The 13,793-nt window shown below is 40.0% G+C and overlaps 1 protein-coding gene across 1 annotated transcript; it reads left to right on the top strand.

The window, feature by feature from the left end:
• Window positions 1-5,287: 5,287 nt before the first annotated feature.
• LOC141702195 (uncharacterized) lies at window positions 5,288-6,588 on the top strand (the record flags this gene model as incomplete). Its single annotated transcript, XM_074505890.1, has 2 exons — window positions 5,288-5,692; window positions 6,538-6,588. Coding segments are annotated over exons 1-2 (456 nt in total), but the record flags the coding sequence as incomplete, so codon positions are not given.
• Between the last annotated feature and the right edge of the window lie 7,205 nt (window positions 6,589-13,793).

Here is a 13,793-nt window from a genome sequence, read left to right as displayed (position 1 = left end):
GATGAAGAAGGCTATGATGAGCCATACGTTCCTACTCCGGTGAATCATCCCACCCCAAATGTCGGTGGCCACCCACCAGTCCTGATTAGCAACGCAGATTTGTTGGAGCAGCTCTATCGCATGGGTGATGCCCTAAACGGTTTCGACTCGAGGTTGAATACGGTGGAGCGGCGTAAGACAATGAGAGGCCTTGCCATAACTGCTCTACTCATGCGTCTGGTAAAGCCCCTATGACTGATGCTCCGGTTGGCCGTGGCCAATCCAGAGGCGAGTGTGTGGCAATAACGCCCCGACACCTGAATTACTCCAATGATATTGGTCCGATCGTTGAACTTTTTGATGAAGATACTGATGGGAGAGAGGCGCCGCAGACAGATACTGAGTAATCACTCACCCGCACCTATCCGGGCGAACTCTGGAGGAACATCGACAGGAGAAATCTATGCCAGGAAATGAACAACGAGGTTTTGCTGCTTTGAAGGATCGCTTAGGGATCCGGTTGGGAGATGATGATATAAGGATGTTACGTTTTGGAATTGCAGAGAGAGTGCCCATCACGGAGATGTGACGCCACGTGGTTCAACGCGTGTGCCCCTGAATCCCATTGAGAATCAGGAACGACATCGCGAACCATGAAGAGAGCTCCTCCTCATGGATCGATGGACCGGTATGGTCGAGGATATGGAAGTGACCGTTGCAGAAGACCCCAGTGGAGGGGAAGAGGCGGAGGCCGAGGCTGAGGTAGATACTTGGAACGGATATTGTCACGACAATTATCGTGGCTATAGGGATATTCGCACGTATGGACCAAGCTGAAAGAGATAACTATTCGGGGGGATGACGATCGTAGGGATATTCAGAATTATGATCGTGAGATGCCTCAAGGACGCGGCCGGGGTCAAGGAGAAAATCTGGAAGGAGATCAAGGGCGAAACCAAGAGATAATAGTAATACCTGGAGGGAGACAAACTGATGCCCAAAATACTAATCAACAACAGGCTCCTCCGGGTGCAAATCAGGTAGTGCCACCTCCACCTCAACCTTAGGATCTATAACCCAATATGCAGACTATCCCCGGCGTGGGAACCTTTAATGTGGATGATCTGAAGAAATTGCTCAATCACTTGGAAGGAAGGGTAACGGCAACGGCTGAAATTCCTTCGCCATTCTCTGCGGCTGTAAAAGAGGCTCAGTTACCGTCCGGATATCCTAACACAACTAGCGATCTCTGGTTCCATGGAAGTTCAGATCATGTGGAATTCTTGGGTCGATTTAATATGAATATGGACGTGTATCAAGTTCCAGACTTGGCCCGATGCCGACTTTTGGCGGCAACTTTCAGCGAAAGCACTCAGCAATGGTTTCAAAAGCTTGGACCAGGGGTAATCACTTCCTGGTATCAAACAAGGGAGAACGAAAGCTTGACATCTTACTTTAAAAGGTTCAACGTTGAGTCTACCAGCATAAGAGGTGCTTCGGACGAAGCTTCGAAAAGTTTTTTGATAGCAGGGCTGATGGTCAGCTCATATTTATGGAAATATTGCAGGGGAAAGATCCGGCTATTCTGGAGGATGTCTTTGCTTTGGCAGAATCATTCAAGGCCATAGAACAATCTTTGGCAGAGGTCCAACCGACTTTGCAAATGAGCCACAGGGGCAGAGCAAGAAAGAAAGACAGATCTCCGAGCTCAAGATATCGAAAAAATAGTCAAAGCCCGAATTGAGTGCATGCCGCAACCATAAGGAGGGAATGGAGCCCTCCCTCAAGCCACGATAACAGACCTAGTGGATACACCCCTTTGACTGCATCGATTGAGTATATCTTCAAAGTGAACAAGAACAGAGGACTTTTTTAGAAATCCCGAAGCTCTATCGTCTTGGCAAAGTAAAGATAAGAAGAAGTATTGTGATATCTGCGAGTAATCCGGACACAACACCCATGAATGTCGATAGATAAAGATGAAATTGAGACTCTCATCAAGGTAGGTTATCTTGGTGAATGGGTGGTGAAGGAAGTAAGGAGGTATAAAAGTGGTCCTGACAAAGCGAAAGAGGAAGGAGGTCGTACCCTTCGGGGACCTAACAACGAAACTCTGGAAGAAAGCAAGTTTATCAGGGACGACAGCATCCGAGAAATATACGTAGGAGATCCTGGGATGGAATACAACAATAGATCCTGGGCAAGATACGCAAGGGAAGCCCGGTTTAGACCTTTGACTGACATCCACAGTGTAGAGACTCGGCCACCTAAAGTGTTCAGGGGAGAATTCATGGATATCACCTTCATATAAGCGGATGCTAGGTGGGTACATCACCCTTATAATGACGCTCTAGTCATTTCTCTCCATATTGGGACAAAAAACATCCATAGAGCCTTTGTGGACAATGGGAGCTCGACAAACATCCTCTACTAAAACACCTATAAAAAGTTGGGTTTTCCTGATCGAGATATGTCATGAGAGGATTCTTGGGTATATGGTTTTGCTGGCAAAGGAGTTAGAGTCATGCGATTAATTCAATTGTCATGCACCTTGGGAGAAATCCCATTGTCTGTAACAAAGATGCTCAAGTTTAAGGTCCTAAATCAGGAATCATCCCACAATGTGTTGCTAGGACGGCCCTTTCTCAGGGAAATGAGGTTCATCACTTCGATCCATCATCTCACAATCAAATTCCCAACCCCGAATGGGGTAGGCAGCATAAAAGGCTTTCCATATGACTCCGAGGAACGCTACCGACAGGCAATGAGGGGTTTTGGGAGAAAAGATGTCCAAGTCGGAGATGCCTCAGATGATGAGTTAGAAGGAAACATCAAGCAACTGATTGAAGAGATCCGTGTCCATTACTATGTTGAACAAGAAGATGGATACTCTACCAAGTTGCCTCCTGCAACATTATTTTTAGAAGACACTCTCAGGGTCGAAATGTTGGAAGAAGAAGAGCCCCCTAGTGACCACATAATCCAAGGAAACTTTAACGGGGAGAGGCTTGAAGGTAGAATTGATATTTTGCGGAGCCTTGAGCAAACTATATAAGGTAGATGCCCCTCTTACTGAGGGCGCGCCCTTACAACCAAGCAACTCAGGAGAAGTTAATGCCTCTAAACCTCAGGGCGCGCCTTCTCATGTCCAAAATCCAAAAGAAGTTGATGTCTCTCTTATGCAGGGCGCACCTTCTCCCAGAAAGGAAGTTGAAGCTCCTCCTCTAGAGGATGCTCCTTCTAAACAAAGTGATGAGGATTATAATCGGCTCGATTTGGATCCACGGATACCGATGCTTACAGAGAAAATGGGGTCGGCTGAGGATACGATTGAAATTTGAATCGACAGGGAGGATCCAAGCAAAGTTTTGAGGATTGGATCTCAACTAAGTTTGATATTGAAGGAAGGACTTTCAAAATTTCTCTTGGCAAATCTTGATGTGTTTGCTTGGAGCCACTCAGATATGGTCGGAATTGATCCAAAAGTCATGTGTCATCGATTCAATATCGATCCCAAACACAAAGGTATTCGATAAAAGCGCAGGGTTGTAAGTGGCGAAAGGGCTATAACCTTGGCCGCAGAAGTGGATAGACTCTTGGACGTCGGGTTAATCAGAATCTTTTTACCCAGAATGATTGGAAAATCCGGTGTTAGTGAAAAAATCTAATGGAAAGTGGAGGACTTGTGTGGAATTCACAGATCTAAATAATGCTTGCCCAAAGGACAACTTCCCTTTGCCAATAATTGATCAGTTGGTTGATGTTACGGCAGTACATGCTTTTCTAAGTTTCATGGACACATAATCTGGCTATAATCAAATTCCCGTGTATGAACCTGACTAAGAGCACACTTCTTTCATCACTAAAAGAGGTCTCTATTGCTACATCGGGATGCCATTTGGCTTAATCAATACCGGGGAAACTTATCAAAGGATGGTAAACAAGATGTTTAAGAGGAGGATCGGGAAGACAATGGAAGTATATGTGGACGGTATGATGGTGAAATCTAAGAGAACGGAGGATCATATAGCGGATTTAGATAAAATGTTCCACATTCTGAGAATGTCTCGAATGAAGTTGAATCCTCAAATTGTGTATTTGGCGTGGAGTCAGGGAAATTCCCGGGGTTCATGATAAATCACCAAGTAATCGAGGCAAACCCCGTAAAAATCAAAGCTCTTCTGGATATGAAATCTCCCACAAGCATTAAACAGATGCAAAGTTTGACGGGAAGAATTGCAGCGTTGAATCGATTTATTTCAAAATCTTCAGATAGATGCAAGAAATTCTTTAAGGCGATTAAAGGCATGAGAAAGGATTTTGTATGGACTTCAGACTGTGAGGAAGATTTTCATAGAATTAAAGAGCAGTTGAGGAATCCTCTTATGTTGGCAAGGCCAAAAGATGGGGAGACATTGATTCTCTACTTGGTAGTCTCAGAATAATCCATCAGTGTAGCTTTGGTAAGAGAGGAAGGGGGCCAACATGCACCAGTGTACTATATGAGTAGGAGATTGTTAGATGCAGAGACTAGATACACTAGCATAGAAAAAATAGTATACGCCCACATCCTTGCAGCACGAAAGCTAAGACCATACTTTTAGCTCATCGAATAGAAGACCGCACCGTGTATCCTCTAAGGCACATCTTGCATAAGCCAGAGTCATCAGGAAGAATGCTAAAATGGGTGGTAGAATTGGGACAGTTCGATCTGGAATATTTTCCTTGCACAACAATTAAGGGGCAGGCATTGGCAGATTTCATACTCGAGTTTGATTCTGAAGTGGATGAGAAGGCTATAGTGTTGGCAGAACCTTCCTTACAGGGGGATGTCCCTAATCAAGTGATAAAAGAGTTCCCACACCCTTGGTGGATTTTACATGTTGACGGGGCTGTGAATAATAATAGAGCAGGGGTCGGGATTGTTTTGGTTACCCTGGAAGGACATCACTTGATGAGTGTCATTCACTTCAAGTTTTATGTCACCAACAATGATGCTGAATATGAAGCCCTGATTAATGGTCTGAATATAGACTTAGAGTTGGGAATTATAAATTTGATAGCTCGGAGCGACTCGGAGTTGGTAGTAAATCATGTTAATGGCGGGTTCCAGGCCCGAGGCCCTCGAACTGAGTTATACATGAGATGTGTGCAGGTGTACTCCAAAAATTAAGAAGCGCCAACCTGGAAGGTGTGCCAAGAGAAGAGAATGGCAATGCGGATGCCTTGGCAAAAGGGCTCATAGATGGACAGTGTGTTGTTGGGATAAATTCCCTTGGGGATTCGGGAAATTCCAAGTATTCCAGAGATGAGTGTGTTTCAGATGCAAGAGGTTCCGCTGGAGACTTGGATGACCCCTATTCACAACTATATCCGCACATGGACTTTTCCAGAAGACAAACTACAGGCTCGAAGCCTTCGTTATCAGGCTGTGAAGTACGTTGAGTATGATGGGGTGCTATATAAGAGAGGATTTAATCATCCGCTTTTACGATGTATAGATTTGGAAGAAAGAAATTATATTCTTAGAGAGATACATGAAGATATATGTGGAAACCACTCGAGGGGTGGTTCGTTGGCATTAAAATTCCTTAGACAGGGATATTATTGGCCAGCAATGAAAGAAGATGCTTTCAAGTTTGTTAGGGCGTGTGACCGTTGCCAACGATTTGCTAATTATTCTAATGTCCCAACAATATCCATAACTTCGTTGGTAAGTCCTTGGCCTTTCACCATGTGGGGAATTTGTTAGGTCCTGAATTATCGTAGAAGGGGGGTGAATATGATAATCACTAAATTAAAAATTCTTTCGAATCTTTAGTGGATATAGATTTAGTGCTCGGTTAGTGGTTCCGTGTTCTTGAGGTGAATAGTGTTTGGGAATATAAAACGAGGAACACAAGATATTCAGGGAAGTATATATTCATATATAAATCCGTGAGGGGTGTTGCTTACACTCCGGTAAATAAATTAACCTGCTACAATCTAAGAACAACAAAGTTCCTAGCTTCTACAAAGATTTACAAATCAAATCCTATACAATGATCTAGCTTTTGTTTGTCTAAGGATTTAATTACCGGGTAACGATTATAATGCCCCTATGAATATACAAGAATTAAATCGGGTATTATAACGTTACTCCAGTGAGAAGTTAAACGGATGTAGAAAAAGCTTGAGTTTCTCTGAAAAATCTTTGCTGCTAATTTTATCTCCTCTTGTCGGAGAAGAAGATAAAACTCAGAACAATACAACTGATATCTTCTGCTTCAGATGTGTAGACTTTATATCAATTGAAATATGTGGCTCTGAATAACCATATAAATTAATTAATAATTAATCAATAATGTTGTGGATGAGGTTTCTGTGGCGACCAAGGTAATACAAGCTCTGTGGCGACCAAGAGTGAATTTTCCTAAGAAAAATTCAACTCAATTCTCTATGGCGACTAGAGGGATGAAAACTGCACTTCTAAAATTATTCTTGATCTCATTTGATCCCTGAGTATCACACTAAGTCAATATCAGTTTCCTGTACTGAAATATTGAACTGTACATCCAGGATATTGCTTCTGAAGATCAATATACTGATCAGGATGACTCCTACTACAAGGTAGTGATCACCTTGACTTAGTTTCTGTAGAGCATTACATTCCCTGAGTTGTCCCATCTTTAAGTCTTCTCTCTTAAGTCTTTTCTGAATCATAAAACCTATATTCCCAGATACGAATCCTCACTTAACAATCCTTCTAATGATAATACTCATATTCCTTTCATGAAACACTGACGCCTAGTGCAACTGGTCTGGTTCACAGACGACTAGCTCCGATTCAGGTCTTCATATTATAGACTTGATTATATTTTAAGCTTGCAACAACTTTATCGCTTCGAACACTGACTGTCAACAAACAATGTACTTTCACTGGAATCCTTTCTAGTACTTTAGACAACATCTTCATTGCTACTGCAATCTTGAATACTTCATTCACTGTTCTTCACCGACGCTTAAACATATAGATGAACTGCTGTCAGTGGGTATAGCTTCAATACTGCAACTGTCTTCTTTAACCCCTGTCTATACCATGTCTTCAATTTTTCAGATTCCTATGATTCATACACTGTCTATCTTCAATCAATGCCAATACACTGAAATCTTCTAGTAGCACCTATACACTGAATCTTCATCATTTATGAAACCTTGAAAGTCTTTAACCTTTATTCTTCACTGCGGCATGATCATATAAATGAACTTCTTTCGGTGACTTGTAAACAGACTTCAAGCCTTCTTCTAATCTTCTGATTCTTTGTATTTGCCTTGTCTTCATTTCTTGTGATTTCTTGTGTAGTCGTAGTATTATTAACCTGTCTTATTCTAGTATTGTTCTCGTGTTGAGTTATCACGTAACTGTTCATATAGCTACGCAGTCTCACCAACAGAATTAATCTCATTGGAGAACTTCCCAAGGCCAATGGGGGGTGTGAAGTATGCCGTGGTGGCTGTTGATTATTTTACAAAGTGGGCGGAAGCTATGCCATTGGCCATGATCATGGATAATAAAATCAAAGAATTTATCTTCAATTCTATAGTCTGCAGATTTGGTATTCCATATAGACTAATATCTGACAATGGGAAGTAGTTTGACAATAAAGAGTTGAGGAAGCTTTGCGAAGACTTGAACATCAAGAAAGATTTCGCTGTAACCTATCACCCATAAAGTAATAGCCAGACGGAGACCATAAACAAGATCATTAAACATACTTTAAAGGCCAAGCTGGAGGAAAATAAAGGAGATTGGCTAGAGCATATGCCAATTGTCCTTTGGTCTTATAACACAACTACAAGGACAACTACGGGCGAGTCCCCTTTTATGCTAACCTACAAGTATGAGGCTATGATTCTCGTAGAAGTGGGAGTTGGATTATTATGAAGGGATTTGTTTGTTGAGGAAGATGCAGAGGTCAATTAAAGGCTCCACTTGGATTTGTTGGACGAAGCTAGAATGAATTCTCAGCTGAAACTTGCTGCATATCAGCAGAGAATTGCAAGGTATTTCAATAAGAAGGTGAAGTATGTACCATATAAGGTGGGAGATCTTGTTTTGTAAAAAGTCATGCCGAATACTAATATAGATCAGCATTGAGTGCTTGGAGCTAATTGGGAAGGACCATACAGGGTCAAAGCTATACTTTGAAAGGGGACTTATCGCTTTGAAGATTTAGATGGCAAGCTCATTTCTCGAGCTTAGAATGGAGAGCACCTGCGAAAATATCATCATTAGGGTGCGACCTTGGCCCTCTCACTTCTATGATTGATTTTTATGTAATAGACTAGTAACAAATAAATTCCTCATAGCCTGGGGGTATTATATATAACTACGAACCTTGGAACTAGCTAAAGGATTTAATATCAAATAATTTCCCCACAGAGCATAGTAGCCATGGGACTGGTGAAATTTTTATACCAGAGCGCATTATTAATAAAAGAGGAAGATATTCAATTATATGTTTTCCAGAATATTGTAGTAAGAATATGCATCAGGCGCACCCTAAGGATAGAGGTGCCTCAATAAATCTACTTGTCATGGTATAAATAAAAATGAGGACGCGCCCCATAGCATGGGACGTCCGGACAATATGAAGTTTGTAAAAAATAAAACTCAAAGAGATCAAAAGGCATATTCCAAACTTATAACATAAAAAGCAAAGTGAATATTTCAAGATGTGTCATGGTCAAGCAGGCACGCCTTCAATATAAAAATATTTTAGTCAGTAGTTTGATGTTTCTTTATAGGCGCGCCCTGACAGGATGCGCCCTGTATATGGAAGTATCTCCGCCATATTTACTTGGAAAATTCATAAAAGTGGAGCAAGAAAAGCATTTTTTGCAGGTAAATAAAATAAAAGTCAGCACCTACAAGGCGTGCCCTAATGGTAGGAGTGCCTTGACAAATTTATCTTAGAAATTTTCAACTAAAGTTTTATACAAGGGTAGTTGGTAAACCTTACTGTAATGATAGTGCAGGTTTATCTTCAATCCTACAATGACAAGTAAAAAGGTGCATCCTAATAATAAGGATGCCCTATATATTTTCAAAAGGAAATTAAAATATGAAAAACATACGATTGTTATAATAAAAGCAGTTCTAGAAAACCAACATCAAAAGTAAATAGTCTTACAACTTTGCACAGCATTAAAAGAGGGCTGACACCTTAGAGTATTAAGGGATTAAGTTAAGACAAATTAAAAGGAGCTCAGGGCACGCCCTGAGCATCGTTGGTTGGTGGAACTGATTGAAGAGGGACTGTTGGGTCGACTTAAGGCGCGTCCCTAGTAGGATCATCTGTGGGCGCGCTCTCTTCCTCCTCCAGGACGAGCTCAACCCTCTTCTCCCAAATCTCATTAGCAAACTCCTTCTTGAACTCCTCCATTTCAGCAACCGTTTCCTCGCCAAATTTTTTGAAAGTATACTCAGGGCCATTCGCTATAAATCGGACCCTATAGAAATGGAAACTATTGGCAAAGGCTGTTAGGAATATGTTGTGAACTTGATGATAAATCATACAAAACACATTAGTAGATCTAACTTAGTGAATTTTGTAGCACTCGACGGATGATCAAATATAGTCCCGCCGGATGATTCAATATAGTCCCGACGAATGATGATTTGATATCCATCGAGTGAGTAACTTATGTAATAATAAGTATTGTAGCACATTTCTGCAAACAACTTTATGTAGATTCTATAGTAGCATATGAGTCATGTTGACTACTAGTAGATATGCAGAATATGTTGATTAATTGTAAATATAAGATGTCTTGTAATTCTGCATAAGTGAAATGGAGTCAAGTGTCAAATAGCTACCCGACGGATGATCAACAAAGCTACCTGATGGATGATCAACAAGCTACCCGACGGATAACAAGAATGTACCCGACGGATGATCAATTCAAATATCTGTTGACAGTGACAACACAGTCACATGCATTGGATGTTTGCAAAAGGAATGTGGCAGCCTATTTAGCAGGAAATTGAGAACAAAAAAGTGTTACCATTTCTATGCAAGTAATGAAGATTTTCAAAGATGCTGGAATAGAGTAATGAAGCAGCATGGAGTTAGACTTGATAGGTTTTGTTTTATTATCCTGTCTTATTCCATGTAAACTTGGTGATATATAAACCAAGTGTAGCTAGTAGAACAAGCAACTAAGCAAACACATTTAGAAGAGAAATAGAAAAAGCTATAATTGTTAAGAATTTCTCTGTAGTTTGGTTGTTCACTTGTAAAGCAGTTGTGAACCAATTTGAGCTTCACAGAGTTCTCAAACGATATATATATATATATGTATATATATGGTGGGTACATTCAAATCCACTAGAAAGTTTTAAAGACTTGTGTTTTTATTATTTTGTGTTTGATTAACTTAATTCCTTATTCCGCACTTTTTAAATCAAAACACTTATATATAAATATATTGATTTAGAACATTTTTATAAATCTCGAAAAGAAGCTAGAATTACATTCACCCCCCCTCTGTAATTCTTGTTGTATTGTTAGGGAATAACAATTGGTATCAGAGCAAGCTCTTGAAGTACAAAGAGTGTAAAGATCACAACAAACAGCAAGATGAACAAGAAAGATGTTGGAGTTAAAATTCCTTTTCTGGATAAAGACAATTATCACCACTGGAAGGTGAAAATGCATCTACATCTTCTTTCTCAAGATGAGGCCTATGTGGATTGCATAGAGAGAGGTCCTCATGTACCAATCAGAGCTGCAACATGCAATGAACCATCTGTTCCCAAGCCTAGGCATGAATTCAGATCCTGATATTGAGCAAGTCAGGAAAGACAAGAAGGCCATGAATATATTGTTCAATGGAGTTGATGGTGATATGTTTGATATTATCATTAACTGCAAAACAACCAAGGAAGTTTGGGACACTATCCAGATTATTTATGATGGTACTGAGCAAGTAAGGGAGAATAAGATGCAGCTACTGATTCAACAATATGAGCACTTCCATTGTGAAGATAGTGAGTCTCTCACTGATATATTTACTAGGTTTCAAAAAATACTAAATGCTCTGAAGTTGCATGGAAGAGTCTATCAGATAAAAGACTCAAACCTCAAGTTCCTTAGATCTTTTCCAAAGGAGTGGAAACCAATGACAGTCTCATTGAGAAATTCTCAGGATTACGAGGAATTTACCTTGGAGAGACTGTATGGTATCCTGAAGACTTATGAGCTTTAAATAGAGTAAGATGAGAGGATGGAGAAAGGAAGGAAGAAAGGAGGGTCCATAACACTCGTTGCTGAGTTAGAGAAAGAGAAAGAGATGAAGGTAGAAGCTGTTGATTCTACTTCAAAGGTCTGTGAGAATAAAGGAAAAGGGCTGGTAGCTGAAAATGAAGGCCATTTGAGCCAAGATGGCATGGATGATACTGATGAGCATTTAGAATTCCTTTCCAGAAGATTTGCCAAGCTCAAGTTCAAAAAGAACTTTGAAGCAGCCAAGCAAAGTAGAAACATGATGGATAAATCCAAATTTAAATATTTCAAATGTGGCTTGGCAGGGCATTTTACCAGTGAGTGTACAAACTCAGATTTCAACAAAAAGTAGTTTGAGCCTGTTGATTACAAACATAAATATTTTGAGTTGCTCAAGTAAAAGGAAAGGGCTTTCATTATACAGGAAAATGACTGGGCAGCTGATGGATTGGATGAAGATGAGGATGTAAGCTATGTCAATCTAGCCCTGATGGCCAAGTCTAAAGAAATAGAAACAAGTTCTTCAAGTAATCAGGTAATCACCACTAACCTAGCTCATTTATCTAAATCTGAGTGTAATGATGAAATCAATGACATGTCTATAGAATTATATCACTTGTGTGTTACACTTAAGTCCCTCACTAAGGAAAATGCTAAAATTAAAGAAAACAATTTGTTTTTAAGTGAAAGGAATAATGTGCTAGAGTCTCAGTTTATTGAATTTGAAAAATTGAGAATTGAGTGTAAGATTGCTAAGGATGAATTAACTGAGTCCTTGAAGAAATAATAGATTTTAAAGAATCAGCTTGAACGAGAACAGGAAGTGATTAAGGCATGGAAATCATCCAGAGATGTTCATGCTCAAATCACTAAAGTTCAAGGTATTGAGTCCTTTTGTGATGCAGCCTGGAAAAAGAGTAAGGAGAAGCTGGAATCCAGTTTGGTTGAAGGATTGCTAACAGATGTGGACTCGACGGATGATGAGAATCATCCGTCGGTTAATCAAAAGGATTATCCGTCGAGTGACAAAGAGCCACATCCGTCGCCTGTGAGCAAACCAGTGAGCAAAGCTAAGCTTGCCAAGTTAAATGAAAAATATGGATCAGTTTCCAAAAACTTTGTTTCTGGAGAATCAAGTCAAGTGAAGAAGGAGAAGAAAGTTAATGTTGGTCATCTGTCCATCAAGCAATTGAATGACAGATTAGAAAAGATTGAGGTTAAACAACAACCAAAAAGAAAAACAATAGAAATGGGAAAGTAGGGATTAACAAACATAACAACTACACACCTGATAAGTATGCTCCAAGAAAAATCTGTGTTAATTATGTATGGTAGTGTTAATAATTTATCTGTTAATTGTAAACTTGCCATGCCTACTCCTATATTTGTACCCTCTTCTTTTCCCAACATGAATACCATTCTTTCGATGCCTATGAATGCTATGTCTGCTCAGAATATGAATGCACAAATTTGCTAACATGCCATTTGCACCTAATCCTTATTATGCTGCATTTAGTATGCCACAAATGCCATTTAGCATGTCTTACTGGAATAACATGTTTGCAAATAGCATGCCATTTCCTGTTAATCAAAATGTGCATGATAATTCTGTTCTAATGACTGGTTTCAAAGGTCCAACTCAAATGACTAAGGATGAATCAGAATTCCCAAGTCAAATGAGATCAAATCTAAGAAACCAAAGAAGAAAGCTAACAAGGGTACCAAAATCAACTTGATTTGATTTTAATGTGTGCAGGGAAACAGAAAGAATCTTTGGTACCTGGATAGTGGTTGTTCAAGGCACATGACTGGAGATTCAACCCTGCTCACAGGGTTCAAGGAGAGAGCTGGCGCAAGTATTACTTTTGGAGATGATAGTAAGGGTTATACTGTGGGATATGGCTTGATTTCAAAAGACAATGTCATCATTGAAGAGGTTGCCCTAGTGGATGGTCTCAAGCATAATTTGTTGAGCATTAGCCAGCTTTGTGATAAGGGCAATTCAGTAACCTTCAATTCAGAAGCCTATGTTGTGACAAACAAAAGAAGCAATAAAGTGGTTCTCCCTGGAGTGAGAAAAGGAAATGTGTATCTAGCTGACTTCAATTCATCTAATGCAGAATCTGTCACTTGTCTTCTCAGTAAAGCAAGTCAAGATGAAAGTTGGCTATGGCACAAGAAGCTGTCCCATCTAAACTTCAAGACCATGAATGAGCTTGTCAAGAAAGAACTGGTTAGAGGCATTCCTCAAGTGGAGTTTTCTAAGGATGGATTGTGTGATGCCTGTCAAAAGGGAAAGTAGATTAAAGCATCATTCGTAAGGAAGCTTGATTCAACAATTGAAGAACCTTTGCAATTGCTACACATGGATTTATTTGGACCAGTCAATGTGTTGTCCATTTCACGAAAAAGATTTTGCCTAGTAATTGTAGATGATTTCTCAAAGTTCTCTTGGACATATTTCCTAAAGTCTAAAGATGAAGCTAGTGAAATCACTATCAATCACATAAGGTAAGTCAACAATCATCCTGATTTTAAAGTAAGAAG

The sequence above is a fragment of the Apium graveolens genome, unplaced genomic scaffold (genome assembly GCF_009905375.1).
Source record: "Apium graveolens cultivar Ventura unplaced genomic scaffold, ASM990537v1 ctg4759, whole genome shotgun sequence".
Classification (NCBI taxonomy): domain Eukaryota; kingdom Viridiplantae; phylum Streptophyta; class Magnoliopsida; order Apiales; family Apiaceae; genus Apium; species Apium graveolens.
The sequence above is the reverse complement of the archived record's forward strand: the minus strand, read 5'-3'. Positions and strand labels throughout refer to the sequence as shown.